Source organism: Coptis chinensis, chromosome 2 (genome assembly GCF_015680905.1).
Source record: "Coptis chinensis isolate HL-2020 chromosome 2, ASM1568090v1, whole genome shotgun sequence".
In the NCBI taxonomy this organism is placed as follows: Eukaryota; Viridiplantae; Streptophyta; class Magnoliopsida; order Ranunculales; family Ranunculaceae; genus Coptis; species Coptis chinensis.
Window position 1 is genome coordinate 33,865,854 of NC_141457.1, and position 20,167 is coordinate 33,886,020.

The window sequence follows — 20,167 nt, forward strand, 5'->3', positions numbered from 1 at the left end:
AGTTCTTTGCAAGAGATCATATTCTTCCATGAGTATAAGAGAACATAACTCTGACCTCTTTGTTCTTTCAAGATTGCATAGATGAATGTCAAGAGATTTCATGTGCAGTTGCTTTTTAATATCCTCAAGATTTGCCTTAGTTGTGTCCACCAAATTCTGAATATCTTTGGTGCTGAGTCTAGGCCATCCTTTGAGAGTAGCCTTGAAGAGTTTAAGCTTATTAGAGAGCATGTAGGAAGGATTGCCTTGAATTGGAATAGACCAACATTTGCTAAGTGTTTTCTTGAATAGAGGATTTACCAGCCAGTAGTTGCAAAATCTAAAAGGAGGTCTGCAATTATTCTTGTTGGAGAGAGTTAACACAATCGGGGTATGATCAGATAGTCCTTGTGGTAAGAACTCAACTCCAGAAGAAGGGAACATTGATACCCACATAGAGTTGATCAGGCACCTATCTATCTTGGACCACTTTCTAAAAATGCCATCTCAATTGTTAGTCAAAGTATCAAAACAACCACTAGAACTGTGATCATAAAGACTTACAGTGTTGAGGCAGTGTGCAAAGGATATTATTGAAGTCACTCATCACACACCAGGGACCAGTGACTGAGCCCTTTAAATTAATGAGATCTTGCCAAAGAATCAGTTTTTCAGCTCTATTATTGCTTGCATAGATACTTGTAAGATGAAAAACTTGTAATGTAACAAGAACAGTGACTTGAGTATGAATAAATTGAGCACTTTCCATAATCGTGGAGACATGTATCTTAGAAGGATCCCAAAAGAGACAAATACGACCAGAGAAGTCACTAGAGTAATTATTCTCAAAAGACTAAGAAGGACATCCAACATGCTTATACTATGATATTTATCTCTTTTGACTTTTGTTTCTAAGAAGCAAAAGCATGATAGTTTATTTCTAATTTTGAAGACATGGAGATCTTTTATTTTCTTCAGATCATTGATACCTCTAACATTGTATATGCATATCTTCATAAAAACTATCTTTTTGTTTGTTTTTGTTACCTAAGCCCTTGGGCCTTCCTCTACCCCTTTTGCCTGATTGTTGCTGCTGTTGCAGTTGGGAACTGGTGGTAATCTGTGAAGGTATTCGCAGAGGTGTAAGTAACACATTCTGATCATTAAAAGGTTCCTCCTGTTGCTCAAAGAAATCGTCATCTGCTATGCCTTCTTCTTTAATGACAATGGCTGAATAAGTGTTGTTATCAATATTGAAGTGATATAACTCTTCCTCAGTTAGAATGCTATCTTCATTTGTTACTAACACATTTTGCTCTTGAGTTGTATTAAATACCACAACTTCTTTCCCTCGGTTACCGGAAACACTTTGTCTATCTCTACTTACAGTTGGAGAATTGGAGTGTGCTCTCAAGGTAAAGGGAGAGTTCCAATGAAGAGAGTTGAGCAGAGAGCCTCCAGAAGAAGGTGAGTTTCTGACAAGAAGTGTAAAAGTAGCTAACAATGACCCAATGTTACTGGGAGTTGACCCTGCTTGTATATTTGAGGCACCATATTCACACTTAGAAGTAGGTGATGTTGAGGTAAATGGATTCACCAATTGTAAAGTGGACATAGTTATTTTTTAGGGGCTAAGTATAGTAGATGAAATATTGTCAGAGTCTGAGTTTATACCAAGAGATGGGGTAATGACAGGGGCTGCATCCAGAACTGCTGTCTAGTTTTGAGATCTTGCATTTCTAGTTCTAGGAACCCAAACCTGAGGTGGGGAAGTTGGGCATTTGGCTGTTGCATGCCCAAAATGATTGCATATGATGCAAGAGGGTGGTTTCAATAGATACTTCACATCAAGATAAACATATTTACCCCCAAGTTTAAGTTTCACTGATTTGGGAAAATCAAAAGTCAGAGGAATAGTAACATATACCTTTGAGAAGTCGAGTCTTTTCTTCTGTGATGTTGCTCCATCCATACATAGAGGCTCACCAATCAAACTTGCCAAGTATGAGAGTCCACTTTTAGTCCAAAGTTCTTTTGGGACTTTGAAAAGTTTGGCCCAGATTGGTACTGTGTTGACATTATTTCTTTGCCCTTCTACCTCTGGTGTCCATGTACGAACAACAAATATCTTCCCTGCAATGAAGATAGGACCTCTTTTAAGAACCATCTGTTTATCTTCAATAGTAGAGAAGCTGATGAAGAACATATCTCTATCCTTTGTGATCTCCAATGAGCCTTTAAGTTTCCAAGTTTTTTCTAGTGTACTCTTGAGAAAGGGAAGCCCCATTCTCTTATCTAAAAAGTACTTTACCAGGGAATCCTTCCATTCACTGATTCCCTTCAACGATAAGATCTTTTGGAACCACAGCAGCGCCATCTTCTATGATGGGTGTACAACTATTTAAAGTTGTATTAGCTGAAGTAGTAGTGTTTGAGTTCTGAAAAAGAGAACTCCATAGAAATGGTGGGGGTGGGTTGGGCGTGGGGAGGGAAGAGGAGGATGATGCCATATCTAAAAGGATGAGATAAATAGATCGATTATCTTCTTCTGAGGTGGTCTGAAACAACCCAAAAAAGGAAAGAAATGAAGTAAGTAGAAGATAGGATCTAGGAATCTAATCTAAAAATTATTTTACAAATGAGACATGGAATTCATTCTAGTAGTGAAGGAGATAATCTTGAATATTAACTCTGCAAAAAACACACTACTAGTTGGTTGTATACCTCAAGCTGTAGGCAAAGGCTTAGCTAATGCAATGGGCATCTCTCTTATCTCACCTCCTATCTCCTATCTAGGTCTTCCCCTGACATCATCAAGACTAGGAATAAGAGATTGTCTCCCTTCGGTGGAAAGATTAACATCCAAAATTTCAAACTAGAAGAATAAAACTCTGTCAAGAGCTGGTAGACTTGAAATCATTCAATATGTACTTTCTTCCTTTCAAGTGTTCTAGTCCAAAACCTTTGTCCTTCCTAAGAAAATCCTTGATAAGGTTTCCAAGATTTGCAATAGATTCCTTCGGTCTAGTCCTAGCATGGCAAACAAAATACATCATGCAATTCACGAGGTACTAAGCTATTCAAAGGAGCAGGGTGGCTTGGGCATGACTGATGCACGAACATGGAATAATGATGCATATTGTGGATTGGTTTCTAGAATTGCAGTAAAAAATGACTCATTGTGGCCCAACTAGACATGGAGTCAGCAGATTAAAAGACACTATTTTTGGTTTATGAAAACTCCATCAAGCTGCTCTTGGGTTTGGAGAGGAATTCTACCTCTGTGGGAGATATCTGAAGCAAGAAACCTTTTCAACCTTAATGAGGGAGCAAAAGTCAGTGATGCACTGGTACAAGGAGTCTGATCTTCCATGAATACTTCTCTCCTAGAGGGCCATTTCAAAAGTCTAATTTTGGGAACTAAAGTCAATGGATATCTTGAGAAAGATGAAGTGGTATGGGTCCCTAGTACTTCTGGTGGCTTCACAGTGAAATCCGCTTATATAGTGCCGAGAAAAGTGAGAACAAAGGTAAAATGGTATAGAGTGGTGTGGGGGAAACTCTCTGTACCAAAACACTCATTCACTTTGTGGCAACTACTCTCCAACTATTGCCCCGCGCCAGATAGGCTGATCCAAAAGAAGGTTTTGCAACATTCTGAATGCAGCTTATGTTATGCTTTGTATGAAAATTCCAAGCACTTATTCTTTGATTGCCAATACACCAAACAAGTCTGGGAATAAGTTAAGAATGTACTTGGGATAGGAGGGACTGTGAAGGGATCCACTAAAGAATGGTACGAGATCTTCAGACTTTGTAGAATTAACTCTATCAGTGTTGATATCTATAAAGCATGTATTGGAGCTACTGTTCATGAAATTTGGTGTGAGCAAAACAGATGGAAGAAAAAGAATCTAAAGCTTTCTGCGTAGTAGTTGAGTACAAAGGTTATGGGTTATATGCAGATATACTTCTAAAACAATTTGACAGATGTCAAGGCATCTGCTTCTCTGAGGATATTGGCAACAAGATTGGGAGTGGAACTAGACTTCAGAGAACCAGAATCCCACTGGATCAAATGGGAACCAACAACTAAAAACTCATATATGCTTAACACAGATGGCTCAGTCCAAGACAATGGGAATGGTTTTGGAGGAATCATTAGAGATGCACTGGGAAATGTTACTCTGGCATATGCAGGCAGTTCATCTAAACCCTCGGTTATATACCAATAACTCTTTGCTATAACAAATGGACTTCAGCACGCAAAAGAGCAAGGAATTATCAACCTTGATATCAGCTTAGATTCTATAGGAGCTATCAACATTATCAAGGACCCATGCCAAAGCCCTTAGTACTGCTCTAACATTGTAGCCTTAATTTCATCTCTCAGAAGACACTTTGTTAAATGCAGTTTTAAGCATATCTATAGATAGGGTAATGAGGCAACTGATTTCCATTCAAAGTTGTACAGATCACTGGATGATCTTGGTATTTCCTTTCTCCCACCTCTTGATTTTAAGTTACATAATATAGTGGACGAAGATAGGAAATAAACTATGTACTTGAGAGCTTTTTCTAATACATGTTGAGGTTTTCCATAACCTCTAAATTTTTGAAAAAAAAAATTCATTATTGTGAGATTTTAGAGATAGAACTCATAAACAGTGGACTAGAGATTAGAATCCCCACAAAACAGATTCGTGGGTGTGCTAATCTCTCATACTAGTAAGGCTATGAAAAGAGATAATCATGAGTTTGCCAGGGATCAATAAACTAATTCAATAACTCGATTAATAGTTAATTGAATTACGTGGTAGAACAACCCCTCTCTATTATCTCTAAATCACCATTAAATTTACTATTTTCCAGGACCCATATATTACTCTCATCATCTAGTTATTAGTTATTTTCCATGTTTATTCATTAAGTGTTTTAGAAACAAGAGTGGAACGACCTCGCGACTCATCTATATTATAGATTGTGTTATGAGAGTAAAGTAGAATTAGTTATTGATAGCATAAGAATAGTAGAGTAATATACTATTTTTTTGAGTTATCAAATGGCATCGCTGCCATCTTGTTTTCTCTAGCATGATTAAACCTAGAAAATATTGTTCACTAGTATAGTTCTTGAATTTTTGTTGTTTTCGTACTGTTCAAATTTCTCTTTTTTTTTCTACCACTGCTTGAGTGCATAAAATTTTCCAAACAAACTCCTTCCACCACAATGAACTGGCTGGAAAAAATCCAACTGATTGCTTATAGTTAAGAGAGTGCATGCCCCTTAATTTGCCTACCACAGAGCGTGAATGCCCCCTATTATGTCCCCTTTTCTATTTTTCGTACAGAGAGCGCACGCTCCTTATTTAGTCTTATCACAAGGGCACACGCCCCCTTACTCAGTACACAGTAGTTAATGTTTTCATAGTAGCCCCACGAAAGCCTATAGAGTATTACCCAGTACTCGTGTGAGCCCATTAATTAAAAAAAAAAAAAAATTGGAAACCTACTATAGCAAGCCTGATCCATCATAAGAGTTCCAGCTCAATCCACATGAATAAATAGAAACCCACTGTAGCAAGCCTGACTCTCAAATTAACAGTCAAGGGGTGCACACCCCCTATTTGGCCTATATTATAGGGCGCATGCCCTCCAACTATTACTGATCAATTCCAACTTTTTACAAGTCATTCCAGTCACCTTCTAGGATCTGGAACAGTGCTGCTACGGTATTCCAGTAAGTTTGAAGATGGTGCACTTGGATTTTGAAGGTGCTAGTAAGCGCAGTGAGGAGGCATATAGGTTCTCCTATTTCCACTCCTCGTTTCTTCTATTAGAGGAGTAAATTCTAGTAATAATCAGGCTTGTTTGACTACTATGATTGTTTCTTTAATCTTAGACATAGCCTTGCATGAGATTAAGGTTTGGTAAGAAGAAACCATCTAACGTGGTATATCGTAAACGTCAACACACATACCTATCTAGATGATCACACATAACACCTGCAATACTAGTTGAAGAACCAGAGACTCCTCTCTCTGATTTTTATAACGCCCTGAATGATGGACCTAAGTCGTGCATCGTTCTTGTAAACCACATGGGGGATTTTGGAATTCACCTGTACATATTTAACTTGTTACCAGTTTTCCATGGTTTAGACCACGAGAAACCTTAGCAACACATGCGTAGGATAGAACAAGTTCTTTATACCTTCCATCATCATAGCGTAAGTCTGGAACAAGTTAAACTTAGGGTGTTTCCTTTCACCCTAGCTGACAAGGCGGCATCATGGTTAACTGAAGTTTTGGTATTGTGGTGAGTATACTTCAAAAGAGTTTAGATTAGAAGTTAAGGTTTATCCTAAATTGTTTAGAGTTTGAGTGAGAAAGATATGAAGAAGAAAGGTACACTCTTTAAAGATAAGAATGGTTCTAAGCTAATGAACTTGAAAGCTTTAATTGTTGTATTGAAATAACTTGAAAACATAAAAGGGAAAGATTGATTAAAACATTGAAATAAAACAAGAAAATAAGATGGAAGATTGAAACAAAGAACAAGTAACAAGTTGATTGAAATAAAGGAAATGAAATAACAAGTTGATTGAAATAAAATGAAATAAAACAACAAGAAATTAAAAACATGAATTGAAAAACAAGACAAGAAAATAAACAAACCAAATGATTTGGATCCTAAGACAATTGATGGTTTCTCTCTCCCTTGCTTTTGGGTTATATACCCCTACTTTTGCTAATTACAAATTTGCCTTTCTCTATTATAAACTAGACACCTCACCCTTTCACTTTTGCTTTTGCTTTTGCTTTTTGGTGCCTTCTTGACCAAGGTAGGTTTAGGAAGAACATCTTCATAATTTGAGATAAGGGCCTCCATCTTTGATCTTCTGATTTGAGGACTTTGACTGTTGACTTTGACTATTAACTTTGACTGGTTGACTTTAACTTTTTCAACCTTTTTCCATAGCAGCTACTGGTATTCATAATAAGCGTGATTAATGCTCCTTTTGGTGCTAAGATACAGCTTTTATGATAAGTGGTCTGAAATACTCCTTAACCTGAAAAAGGCAGTAAAAGCTATGAGTTGTCTTTTCGTTAAGCATAAGAAGAGTTATAAAGCAGCAATATACAGGTAATAAAATACATATTTGGGAGCTGATTACCACCCCAAAATAACATCTTGCTTGTCCTTGGTAATAGCCCATAATTGCTATTTTAACCCCTTAACAATATTACTTTTAGACCAATTATGTGATTAATAAGTAAGAGTTAGTACTGTTATCTTGTTCTTATGTATTTCAGGCATTGGAGTCGAATATGTGCAAAAATGGAGAAAAGGTTGGTTGCTAAGAAGTTCTATGATCAAAGGCCAATATTCAAGGAGAAAAAGCCTTTTTAAAGCACGGTCAAAGCTAAAAAGTCAAAGTCAACGCGGGAAGAAACATAGCACAAAAGTCAGCATAACTTCCGAACACCGTATCTTTAGACTTATACCTCGGAATTGGGCCTACCTTAAGTTAACAGGACCAGCTCAGAAAGAGCTTTCTAATGGTCCAAGCCTTGACCCAATCAAAGGAGCAAAAGTGGATAAAAAGGCTGTTGAAGTCATTTTCAGCTGAAAACTCCTTCATGGACTGAAGTAATGAGGTTTTGGGCTCGATTTTCCGACCCAAAACATGACTCCTCAGCCCATGCATGAATTTGTGGATCTTGTCCCCTCCATATAAAAGACAAAGACTTATATCTTAAGCTATCTTGTTTTTTTTTACTTAGTCAATTAGTTTTTAGTTAGTTTTTTAAGGAGTGAATGATCAAAATACTTAGTTTTAATTCATTAAATTAGTTTTTATAAATGAATCTAGTTAGTTGTCAATTTTATTAGTTGTTAGAACAAGTTTTGAATTTTAGAATAAAATACTTAGTTTATATTTCAATATTTAATTTCGAATTCAATTCTTGATTCATAGATTTAGTTGTTTTAAATTGATAATTAGTATTCATAATCTGAGTTCTAAATTAGTTTTAAATTCAGTTTTAATCCATTTTAAATCTTAGACTATTGTTAAATTAGATTAATAAAGTTAAGTAGTTATTCAATAATGACTTGTTTTAATTGTTCTTGTTTAAGAAATGATAGTATAATAATTTAAGGCTAAAACCTCCATTAAAGGGGTTTGAGGAAGCCTTAATGAAACTTGATTGTTGTTAGCGTAGAATTTTTTGTAATAATCTATTCCATTCTAGAAAGCAATTAGTTCACCCTGAGAATGGGTTTGATTGCTTCACATGCTAGTTGTTAGTTGGTAGAGATTACCATGAACAATTAGGGATTAGAATGACCTAATTGCTATGCGAAAGCATTGCAATTCGAATTACGACAATTCCTCGCTAGTTGATTAAGTCGAATTAAGGTGGAATCAAATCCCTCTAATTCCTCCTTATATTGTTAATTTAGTATTTTCGTAGTTTGAATTATCGTATCTTGATTAGTTGAATTACCATCGTAGTATAATTTCCATCGTTACTCTCATTGATTTTGATAGACTGATTATCGTAGTTAACTTGAATTCTAAAGAACTAAGAGTGGAATGAATTCTCTAATCCAAATATTACTTTGATAACGAGAGTAAAAAACTTTGATATTAAGCACAGATTAGTTCTAGTTTTACTTACGTTCGAGTTTAATCGTTTATTTGTAGGTAAAACTAGCGTTTTACCTTTTATCAAATGGCGCCGCTGCCATCTTAGTTCTATTTAGATTTGTTTTTGTTCGTATTGTTAGTTTTTCCAAAGTCCCATTAAACCCACCAACCCTTGTTTGGTTCTAATAGTGATTGTTTGGTTCAAAAACTAAAAAAAATTCCAAGAAAAAGCCTGAGAGCGCCCTGCGCCCATCCCAGGCAAAGTTCGAGCGCCCCCTGTGTTGACATGCCTGGAACTCGAGTTACACAAGGAGTGCGACATGCACCCATCCAAGCCAAAGTTCGAGTGCCCCCTGCGCTGACACGCCTGGAACTCGAGTTACACAAGGAGCGCGACCTGCGCCCTATTTAGGCTACTTGTGAGCGCGACCCGCGCCTTCTTCTGAACAGCCCGATTTTCACCGGTTAGTACAAACTTCCATTTCTTAAAGTTATTCAGTGTTTCTAACTTGAAAAATACACTAAGTTCGCGTATACAAGACGCTATTCATAAGCGAAGTAAGGAGGCATTTAGGTACTTCTTTCTTCCACTCCTCGCATCTCCTATTAGAGGATTTATACTAGCATATCAGGGTTGTTTTGACTGTTGTCGTATTTCTTCAATATTGAACTTAGCCTTGCATGAGATTAAGGTCAGGTAGAGAAAAAAATGATTAACTTAATCTATCATGAACGTCAACACACAACCTTATCTAGTATACCACATACTACACCTAAAATAATGGCTAAAGAAAGAGAGTTTCCTCTCTCTGACTTTTACAAAGCCTTGAACGATAGCCCAAAATCTTGCATCGTTCTTGCAGACCCAGTGGGGGATTTCCGAATCCCCCCAAATATATTTAATTTCTTACCGTATGCATAGGATTGAACAAGTCCTTACCACATTCCATCATCCTACGGTTGGTACGGAACAAATTAAATTGAGGGTCTTTCCTTTCACCCTAGCCGACAAGGCGGCATCTTGGTTAACTACCCAAGCACCTAATTCTGTGGACTCATGGGCCAAACTTGTTCAACTATTTATGGAACATTTTTACCCACCACTAAAGACACATGAAATGCTTTCCAAGATTCATTATTTTTGACAGAATCCTCATTAATCCTTTTCAGGGCTTGGAATTATTTCACTGACCTGCTTATACAGTTGATAAACATAAAAAGATAGTTTTACTCACAAATAAAGCTTTGAAACTCTAAACGCAAGTAAAATTATAAACTGAACTGTTACTTAACAAATATATTTGTTTTCTACTCTCGAATCTATTGACGTAGAGTTGGAATAGAAGATTCCTTCCACTCCTAGTCCTTTAGCATTCAAGTTTTCTACAATTGATGAGTCTATCCAAAGTCTAATGAGAGCAATGATGGAATTTATACTACGATGTGAATTCAAATAAAAAGATACGAATAAGCGAAATGACAGGATGCTAAGGGTTTGAATCTAGATAAAGAATTAAAGGGGATTAAATGCACCTTAACTCGACTTAATCAACTAACAAAGACTCGTCGTGATCCAAATTGCAATGCTTCACATATCAAAATGGTAGTTCTAATCCCCAATTATACATGGCATCTCTACCTTTTTAATAACTAGCATGTGAGGTCGTCCACCCATTCTCATGGCGAATCAACGACCTTCTAGAGTGGAATAAACTCTCACGACGATTTCTAAGTTAACAAAGATCAAGTTTCATCAAGGCTTCTTCAACCCCTCTAATGGAGGTTTAGCCTTGATTCATCAAGCTATCATTTCCCATTGAATTAACACTAGACATAATATAAAGATTCGAACTTTACTAATTTTGATTAAACAAAACTTCAAATCTAATTAATAACTAAGAATTGAATAACAACAAGAATTGAAATTAGATCTACAAATTTAAATGACAAAATCGAAATGAACAAGAATAAACTATTTTATTTATCTAATCAATGAAGAACAATAATTCAAAGAATTAATCTAAAACAAGGAATGAAACTAATTAATTTAACTAATTGAATTCAAAAACTAGATCTACAAGCTATTTTTAATGGCTACTTTCTATTCTAAGCTATCTAACTATATCCTTCTTCAGAGCTAAGTCTTGTTTTATGTAAAGAAGGAGGCCAGATCCAAAATTTTGTGCATGGGCTGAGGTCTCATGTTGACTTGTGCACTGTTTCTGCTCGTGTTGACTTTTCAGCTTTTGACCGGGCTTCATAAAGGCTTTGTCTCCTTGAATCTTGGCCTTATCACAGAACTTCTTAGCAACCAACCCTTTGCTCCTTTATATTGCCAAAGTGGCACATTTCTACACATAATTGAGTTCCATGCCTGAAATACATAAAAACACGTAATTAGCATTAACTCTTATTTATTACTCGCATAATTGGTCTAAAAGTAGTATTATTAAGGGGTTAAAACTACAGTTTTGGGTTCTTATTAATAGTGTCCACATCATAACCTTGTTGAAGACACGTTAGTTCGTGCCTTTTTCAAGGGACTTTTACACCACCATAAAGAGGTCCTAGCTATACTGAATGGGGATAGTTTCCTCAGTAAAGGAGCCTCAGAGGCTTATAAGTTTTTAGAAGATCAAACAAAGCATAATAATAACTTGGGGGGTAGTGACAATATCCCCGCTCCGCTAGTTCTTCTTCAACAAATAAGGTTGTTGGTATGTTTGAGATTAAACCCGATCTTGAGCTTAAAACTTTAATCGAATCTCTCACTAGAAAGGTAGAAGCTATTTCTATTCAACAAAAGCCTGTCCCCATTATGAATGTCAACTCTAATCCATGTAATTTATGTTTGAGTCCTGAGCATCCCGACTCCTATTGTCCTCTCACCTACGAGCAGCAAACATCCCAAAGCATATAATGTTTGCTCCATTAATAGCTATCCTATTCCTAGCGCCCCTTGGAGACAACATCCCAACTTCAGTTGGAGAAATAATCAACAAGTTACACCTCCAGGGTATAATAATCAAAATGTTAGGCCAACAAATAATTACAACCAAGCTCCACCACGACAAGGACAAGGACAAGGGATTTATAATAATTATAATAGTAATAATTATAATGCTAATAGAGGTATTGTTCCGGTTAATCATAACTATAACAACCCACCTGTTAATAATCAACGTGACGTAGTTCATGTCACACAACCTGTAACAAACACTCCTCCACAACCGGATCGCTTCGATGCCTTTATGCAAACTCAACAACATATTTTACAGTCCATCGAACTTTTCTTACAGTAGTTAGCCTAAGAGAAAGTACAACCCAGAGGTTTGTTTGTAGGTCAAGAGATACCTAATCCTAAAATAACAAACACAGCCTTTAAAGTAAATGGTAATACTAGTAATAAAAATGGAATCGTAGGTGAGCTAAAGGCCATCACCACTCTCCGTTCTTGTAGAGTGGTTGATAACGCAGTAACTATGCTTGTAGTTACCCCACCAATCGTCCCTACACCGGATATTGAACTAGATACTAAAATAGAAATTGAAGATCCTACCCCTTGTAGAGGTACCAGTTAAACCACAAAGCCAAGGTTAGACATCCTGTTGATCCATACGCTAAATATAGAGAGAAACCACCGTTTCCCCAGAGATTAGCCATGTTAACTAAGGATATGAATTTCGAAGAGATTAGGGAAGTTTTTAAAAATCTAACGATAAATCTTCCCTTTCTTGAAGCGATTAAAAAGTTATCTCACCATGCTAAGTTTCTTAAAGAGTTGTGCACTACTATGCGTAAGACAAATATTCCTAAAGACGCCTTTTTAACTAAACAATTTCCAACCTTATCCGAACATAATTGAATCGTTAAGTACAAGGACCCTGGTCATCCTACTGTGCAATGCACCTTAGGAGATTCTCACATGACGACCGCGCTATTAGACTTAGGGGCAAGTGTTAACTTACTCCCATATTATTTATATAAACAAATAGGTCTACAGGAGATGCAACCTACTAAAATGACATTGCAATTAGCGGATCGATCTATTAAGTATCCTAAGGATGTGGTTGAAAACGTCTTTATTAAGGTTCAGGATTTCTACTATCCTGCTAATTTTGTTATCCTCAATACAGAAGTAACTAACGACTCTGTTTTGATCATCTTAGGGCGTCCCTTCTTGGCAACTGCCAACGTACTTATAAATTGCCACGATTTTTCGATGTCCATGTCTTTTGGCCATCTTTCTGTTAGGGTCAATGTTTTTAAAATGATGAAACAGTTACCAGATTTGTCTATAGATGGGGAGGTTAGCATGATCGAGAGCTTAGCTCAAGACTATTTTAATAACATGTTTCTAGAAAACTAGATGAATAAATTCCTTTCCTTTGGAAGTTCAGATTTTGAAGATGACTCCTACGTAGAGGAAGTCAATGCCCTCTTCGAGTCTACACCTACCATAAACCCTTATGTTGCTCCATCTACTGAGTTTGAAGACCTGTTACCTAAACAAGTCTTCACTACTTAAGATGAGGAACCACCAAAAGCCTTTATCGACACTCCCACCACCCCGGTGCTTAAACCTCTTCCTTCTGAGTTGAAGTATATTCAACTTGATCCAGATGGTAGTCATCTGATAATTATATCTTCTTTGTTGTCTGTGGATGAAGAGGCACAGTTGATTAGGGTAATTAGGGAATATCGTTCAGTGATTGGTTGGTCCCTAGACGACATTAAGGGGATTGACCCTAATGTTTGCACTCATCGTTTCCATTTGGAGGATAATGCAAAGACTTCTCGGGAACCTCAGCGTCGCTTGAACCCTACCATGAAAGAGGTAGTCAGGGAAGAAGTCTTATGTTTACTCAATGCGGGTATCATATACCCAATCTCCGATAGCGAATGGGTAAGTCCCATTCACGTAGTTCCTAAGAAATCAGGGATTACCATGATACGTAATGCTAAGGGTGAAAATGTTTCCATGCATGGTCCTATGAAATGGAGGATCTGTATTGATTACAAACGTTTAAATGCCATGACACGAAAGGATCATTTTCCTTTATCATTTATAGATCAGATGCTCGAACGTCTAGCTGGTCATGTTTTTTATTATTTTTTAGTTGGTTACTCTGGCTATTTTTAAATTATTATTGATATTGATGACCAAGAAAAGACTACCTTCACATGTCCTTTTGGAACGTATGCCTATAAACGAATGCCTTTTGGCTTTTGTAATGCTCCTGGTACCTTCCAGCAGGATATGCTTCATATATTTAGTGACATGCTAGAGTGCTTCATGGAAGTTTTCATGGATGATTTTTCTATCTATGGAGACTCTTTCACTGACTACCTATCTAACCAGTTTAAGGTTTTGACACAGTGTGAAGAGAATAGTCTAGTTTTAAATTGGGAAAAATGTCATTTTATGGTGAAAAAGGGAATAGTGCTAGGTCACATTGTGTCTTGTGATGGCATCAAAGTAGATAAGGCCAAACTAGATAAGATAGCGTCTCTACCTATACCACGGACTATCCATGATATTAGAGCCTTTCTAGGCCATACAGGTTTTTATAGGCATTTTATCAAAGATTTTTCAAAAATAGCTAGGCCTTTGACTAATTTGCTTTTAAAGGATGCCATCTTTGATTTTAATTTTAACTGTAAACAAGCATTTGAAACTTTAAAAGCCGCCTTAACATCTGCACCCATTATACAGCCTCCAGATTGGTCTAAACCTTTCGAGCTTATGTGTGATGCTAGTGATTATGTCGTTGGTGCTGTGTTAGGTCAAAAACTAGATAATAAGTCCACTGTCATTTATTATGCTAGTAAAACTTTAAACGATGCTCAATGGAATTATACAACTATGAAAAAAGAATTCTTAGCTGTCGTTTATGCTTTAGATAAGTTTCGTCCTTATTTGGTTGGTACTAAGACTTTAGTTTACACAGACCATGCAGCCCTTAGGTACCTTCTCGCAAAGAAGGATCCTAAACAGAGATTAATCCTATGGATTCTACTCCTGCAAGAGTTCACATTTGAAATTAAGGACAAAAGAGGGGTCGAAAATGTTGTTTGCCGACCACTTATCTAGACTAACAAATGACGATGATAGTGATTTTGAGTCCATACCTAACTCCTTTCATGATGAACATCTGTATCCTATTTTTTCTGCACCATAGTATGCTGACATTGTGAATTATTTAGCATATGATATTCTTCCTGTTGTTTGGTCAAGAAATGAACGTAAGAAGTTCTTGGCTAGAGTTAAGCTATACTACTGGGATGAGCCCTACCTTTTTAAGTATTATGCAGATCAGATTATTCGTCGTTGTATTCCCTAGTGGGAATATAATGAGGTTCTATCGTTCTACCTTGACAAAGATTGTGGTGGCAATTTTAGTGGTATGAAAACAGCTACTAAAATTCTTCAATGTGGGTTTTATTGGCCCACCCTTTTTAAAGATGCCCAAGTGCATTGCTAGACGTGCGTTCGTTGCCAATAACTTGGGCGAATTACTTAGCGTAATATGATGCCATTAAATCCAACCATGGTTGTAGAAATTTTTGATGTATGGGGCATTGATTTCATGGGTCCTTTTCCTGTTTCCTACGGTTTTATATATATTCTGGTTGTCGTGGACTACGTGTCTAAATGGATAGAGGCCATGGCTTGCTGTAGGAATGACCATAAGACAGTTGTGTTTTTTGTTAAGGAATACATTTTCTGTCAGTTTGGCATTCCTAAAGCCATCATTAGTGATGGTGGAACATATTTTTGCAACAGAGTTGTTGTGTCTCTAGTTAAAAAGTATGGAGTTACACATAAGGTGGCAACTCTTTATCATCCACAAACTAGCAGCCAAGTAGAAGTTTCTAATAGGGAAATCAAAAAAATCTTAGAAACAACTGTAAATCCTGATAGGAAAGATTGGTCTAAGCATCTAAATGATGCCTTATGGGTGTATAGGACTGCTTTTAAAACTCCTATAGGTATGTCTCCCTTCATACTTGTATTTGGGAAACCTTGTCATTCGCCCGTTGAATTGGAGCACTGTGCTATGTGGGCTATAAAAAGCCTTAACTTTAATTTTAATAAGGCGGGTGTCAAGCGCAAGTTGCAATTGAATGAGCTTGAAGAAATCCGTAGCGATTCTTATAATCTCGCAAAGGATTATAAAGCTAACATGAAACGTGTTCATGATAAACAAATCTTGTGCAAAGAATTTGTGGTTGGTCAAAAGGTCTTGCTTTACAACTCCCGTCTGCATATTTTTCCCGGAAAATTAAAAACCCGTTGGTTTGGTCCTTTTATGGTTACTGAAGTCACCCCTTACAGGGCAATCACCTTGGTAAATCCCAAGGACAACAATACCTTTCAAGTCAATGGCCAAAAGTTAACACATTTTCACTAGTTAATGTCCCCTGATGTGGAGGAAGTCCTTTTACAGGACCCTGTCTATGAGGACTGGCCTTTGTTGTTTGGTGTACTTCCTTTCACTTCCATATATTGGTGAGTGCACTATTCAGGTAACCGGGCCCTCCTATTGGAGTGTGTGGCTGTAAGTACTGGATCCTAAGACCATGTTTAACATAATTCACATTTTCTACTCTTGCATGTTTTCTCGATTTTTGAGTCATGTCCCTCTATGTTGTGAATTATGTCTTTATTGCTTTTTGTTTTCCTTATATTAATTCGTATTCATAAAAAAAAAATGTATATATATATATATATCAAAACCATAAAAATAGTAATCTAGGAAGTCTAGGGAATCTAACTTTAAAAGACCCATGTTTAAAACAAATTTTCTAAACTCTGTTCTATAAAATTTGTTTGGGGGTGGGGTGTTGGTCTTTCCATCCTTGATTGCTCAACTTTCCATTTTTGTTGCTTATGCCGTTTAATCATATTTTGATTCGGGTTGATATTATTTATAAATTTAGATTTCATTTGTTCGCATTACTTATGTTATTCACGCACTTCGAGGCATTTTACACATTTTTATATGTCAACCATGGTTAGAATAGAGTGTTGTATGGATCATTGTATTGGAAATCCTCTGTTGATCATTTTCATAACTCATTCGCAAAAATCGGACCGGTAACGAATCAAGAATTTCAGTTTTAGTTTGTGCGCATAAAAATCGAATTGTGTAAAATCGAATTGGGCTTGGGCCCAAATATCGCACGCACGTGTGACGTCTTCCTGAAACACAAAAACAGATCGCAATTTCATTTTCTTCATTCCACCATTAGCACCCACCAAACACTAACCAAAATAAAAAAAAAAGAAAAAAAGAAAAGAGAAATCCAAATACCACCACACCAAAAAGGTTTCCCCCACTCCCAATCTTCTCCACAACATCTCCACCACCATTATCAACAGTTTAACCACCGAAAAAATAGAAAAAAAAACCAATTAATTCAAACACCACCATGCCCACTCCAAAATTTTGAGTGAGTTTGATTCAAACTCATTCCCCACATTGCACTCAAGCCCACAAATTGACATCAAACCTCAATGGCTCAAAAACGAAGAATGTTGCTGGAACAAGCTTTTACTGCCGACCACTGTACACCGTTTTTTAGTGACGAGATGATTAGTAAGGATTAGAATAGGTTGTGGTATTCGGCTAATGACTTTTATCACATTGATTTGGTGTTACAATTCTATAAGAGGAGGGAGTTGGAGGGTCAGAAAATTTTTGTGAAGGTGAATGGGACGAGGAGAGAAGTTTGTAGAGATGTGTTGGTTGTTATTTCAGGCCTTACGCCAGAACGCCATCTCGAAGCCACCTTGCAGGAATCCCAGTATGGTGGAGTTCCTGCATTGATGAAAGACACTGTCATGGAGGGACAGTACAATCCGAAATCACATTGTGTCTGACAGTCATCTCTGCAAACCAACCAGCTGGCTGTAGATCAGTGGATTGGTAAGAACGTCATTGGGAAACAAAAAGTCAGCGACATCGGTTTGAACTGTCTGCACGTTTTCTGGATATTGTAGGAAAAGAGGTATAAATTCTGCATCCTCGATTTTATATTAAATATGATTAGAGGAGTTGGAAGAAGTATTGCACCTTTCCCTATTTTAATTACTAAGATCATGATGAGTTTTAGAGCTATTCTGAAAAGTGATCGTATTATGTTAAAGTTGCATTCGAATCTTATTATTTATACGGAGTGTATCCAGAAGACATGGAGGTTGCCGGAGGATAGGGTTGTTGATTCAGATGATGAGGAGGAAGACACGACATATTTTGATGCCGATGCCTTGGAGAAGTGTACTTCTGATATAACACGCATGTCAGTACTTCATCGTGGCCTGCATTCCCTTAAGGACCTTTGTGAAGATCTCCGGACTAGGCAGGTTAACATTCAACATAACCAAGTGAGCCTTCAGACGAATTTGGAATTGATTAATGATAGCCACCGGGATCTCCATGCTAACATGGAGACTCTCGTCCAGCGTGAGGATGCGCTTTGGGTAGAGATGAGAGAATTTATGGAGGCACAGCGCCGATTTCGAGTGGAAATCCTAGAACGCATGCCACCCATCGGGGGTTCTTCCTCATAGGAGTCTGTGAGGCATGAGCGTCATCGCCGAAGGACGAATGACTCGGGCCCATCTTCATCTCGTGGCTAATGGTTTAGGAAATTTGTTGTTTTGATGTTGTTTTATTGTTTTTAGTAGATTGGATATTGAGTTGTTAAATTTGAATTATGTAGTTAATTGTTATTTGATGTTCTATTTTAATCTAATTTGGTTTTTGTCTAAGCATGCGATGATTTTTGCGTAAATCCCACCTTCCCGAATTGTTTGGGGTGGTATTATTGTTTTTCTCATTGTTTTTATCTTGTCAACCGTTTTAGAAGTTAAATCTTGCAAATCGTGGAAATATGAGTTGTTGGGAATGTTGCCGATATGGGTGTGGCTAAGATTAGATATTGTTGTAGAAGGGAATTTCAATGAATAGAATTAGAATGATGCTATTTTGAAATAAACCAAAAAGCTATTGGTTTATATTCGGAATATGCACCTAACTTGTTTCCGTTTTGGTTTTAGAATATTTTGTTTTTGACAATTGCCTTAAAAATTATGGCAACCTGTTGATATTCGTTTTAGAAACTAAAACCCTTTATACACTTGATTCACTCTGCACTCACAACCCACACCCCTTACTTGCATCTCAACTTGAACCTCTAAATTTTTCCTTTTGTTTTTCACTTCATCCTGCTAAGAGTACACGGAGCGCGCCTTGCGCCCTACACATACCATTCCAGAGCGCACCCTACGCTGAAGCCTCTGGAACTCGAGCAAGACCAGAGCGTGCCCTGTGCCCTACCAAGGCCAACTCAGAGCACACTCCGTGCTCTCTTCTCTAGACCTCACCCAAGATAGGGCGCACCAGCGCCTTCACGAGCAATTTCGAGGCGCCCAGCGCCGACCGACGCCACCAGCTTTAATTTTCTGGTTTTTTGTGAATTTTCCAGGGTTGTTTGTAGCACTTCTAGAGAGTAGTTATCATGATGAAATCTCCTACAATCATATCGGAGCAGTCTTTTAAAGATTTGTTCCAAAGCGACACCTATGGTGCTTGGTTTCGTGAGGTGGTCATACACATAGGCTGGGAGTCACTAATGGTAAGACCTGATGAACATTATTCTCTGGCACTTACATCTTATTTTTATGATAATTGTAAGTTCTTTGATAGACTGGATGAAGAACAAGTGTTCTCCATCACCATTGAGGATGAACCAATGGAAATTACCAGGTTCTTGCTAGCCTTTGTTCTTGGACTTACTATGCCCGTTGAAATACAAGACTCACAGGCCTATTTGGTAAGTGTTCTCCATCACCATTGAGGATGAACAAATGGAAATTACCAGGTTCTTGCTAGCCTTTGTTCTTGGACTTACTATGCCCGTTGAAATACAAGACTCACAGGCCTATTTGGTCGATAATATGTACCTTTATAACTACAAGGATTTGCATGAGCGTTACGGGGCAGGAATCTTTAGGATAGAGGACCAAGGGGAATATAACGTCGCCCTTGGTAGCCTGTCCATGAACGTAGGCATTGTTATGTTTTGGATCCTGCTAAACATTAGAGGGGAATGGCGTTATTCTTCTGTGAATGACAAAACTTGTGATATTTTCCTTGCTTTAGCTGGGGGACGTATACTCTATCATATTCCCTAGACACTTATGTCTAGTTTAGCACGAGCCCATAGCATGAGGCATAAGTACCTTCTTATGCCTGTTTTAGTTCGTCGTATTATGTTATGTTTCTTCCCTGTTTTTTATGCCCGCTTCACGGATTGGGTTGGGGTCGACATTGTGAGACCCACCAATTGTATTATTCGATCTTTTCGTGTAATGACTTGGTAAGGGTGGAGGATACAACCTCATCAGATTACACCTTACACCCCATCCGACCAAGTGGTGCTTAACATGTTAGCGATCGTAGATGATAAATGGCATGAAGCCTGGCAAATCATCATGGCGTGGTAGGATGCGAAGGAACCTCAT

The 20,167-nt window shown here is 37.5% G+C and overlaps 1 protein-coding gene across 1 annotated transcript; it reads right to left on the reverse strand.

Moving 5' to 3' along the window:
- Window positions 1-1,696: 1,696 nt before the first annotated feature.
- Window positions 1,697-2,356, reverse strand: LOC147515856 (uncharacterized). The gene has a single exon (XM_086593074.1). The coding sequence runs from the start codon at window positions 2,354-2,356 to the stop codon at window positions 1,697-1,699; it is 660 nt and encodes a 219-aa protein (XP_086449200.1).
- Between the last annotated feature and the right edge of the window lie 17,811 nt (window positions 2,357-20,167).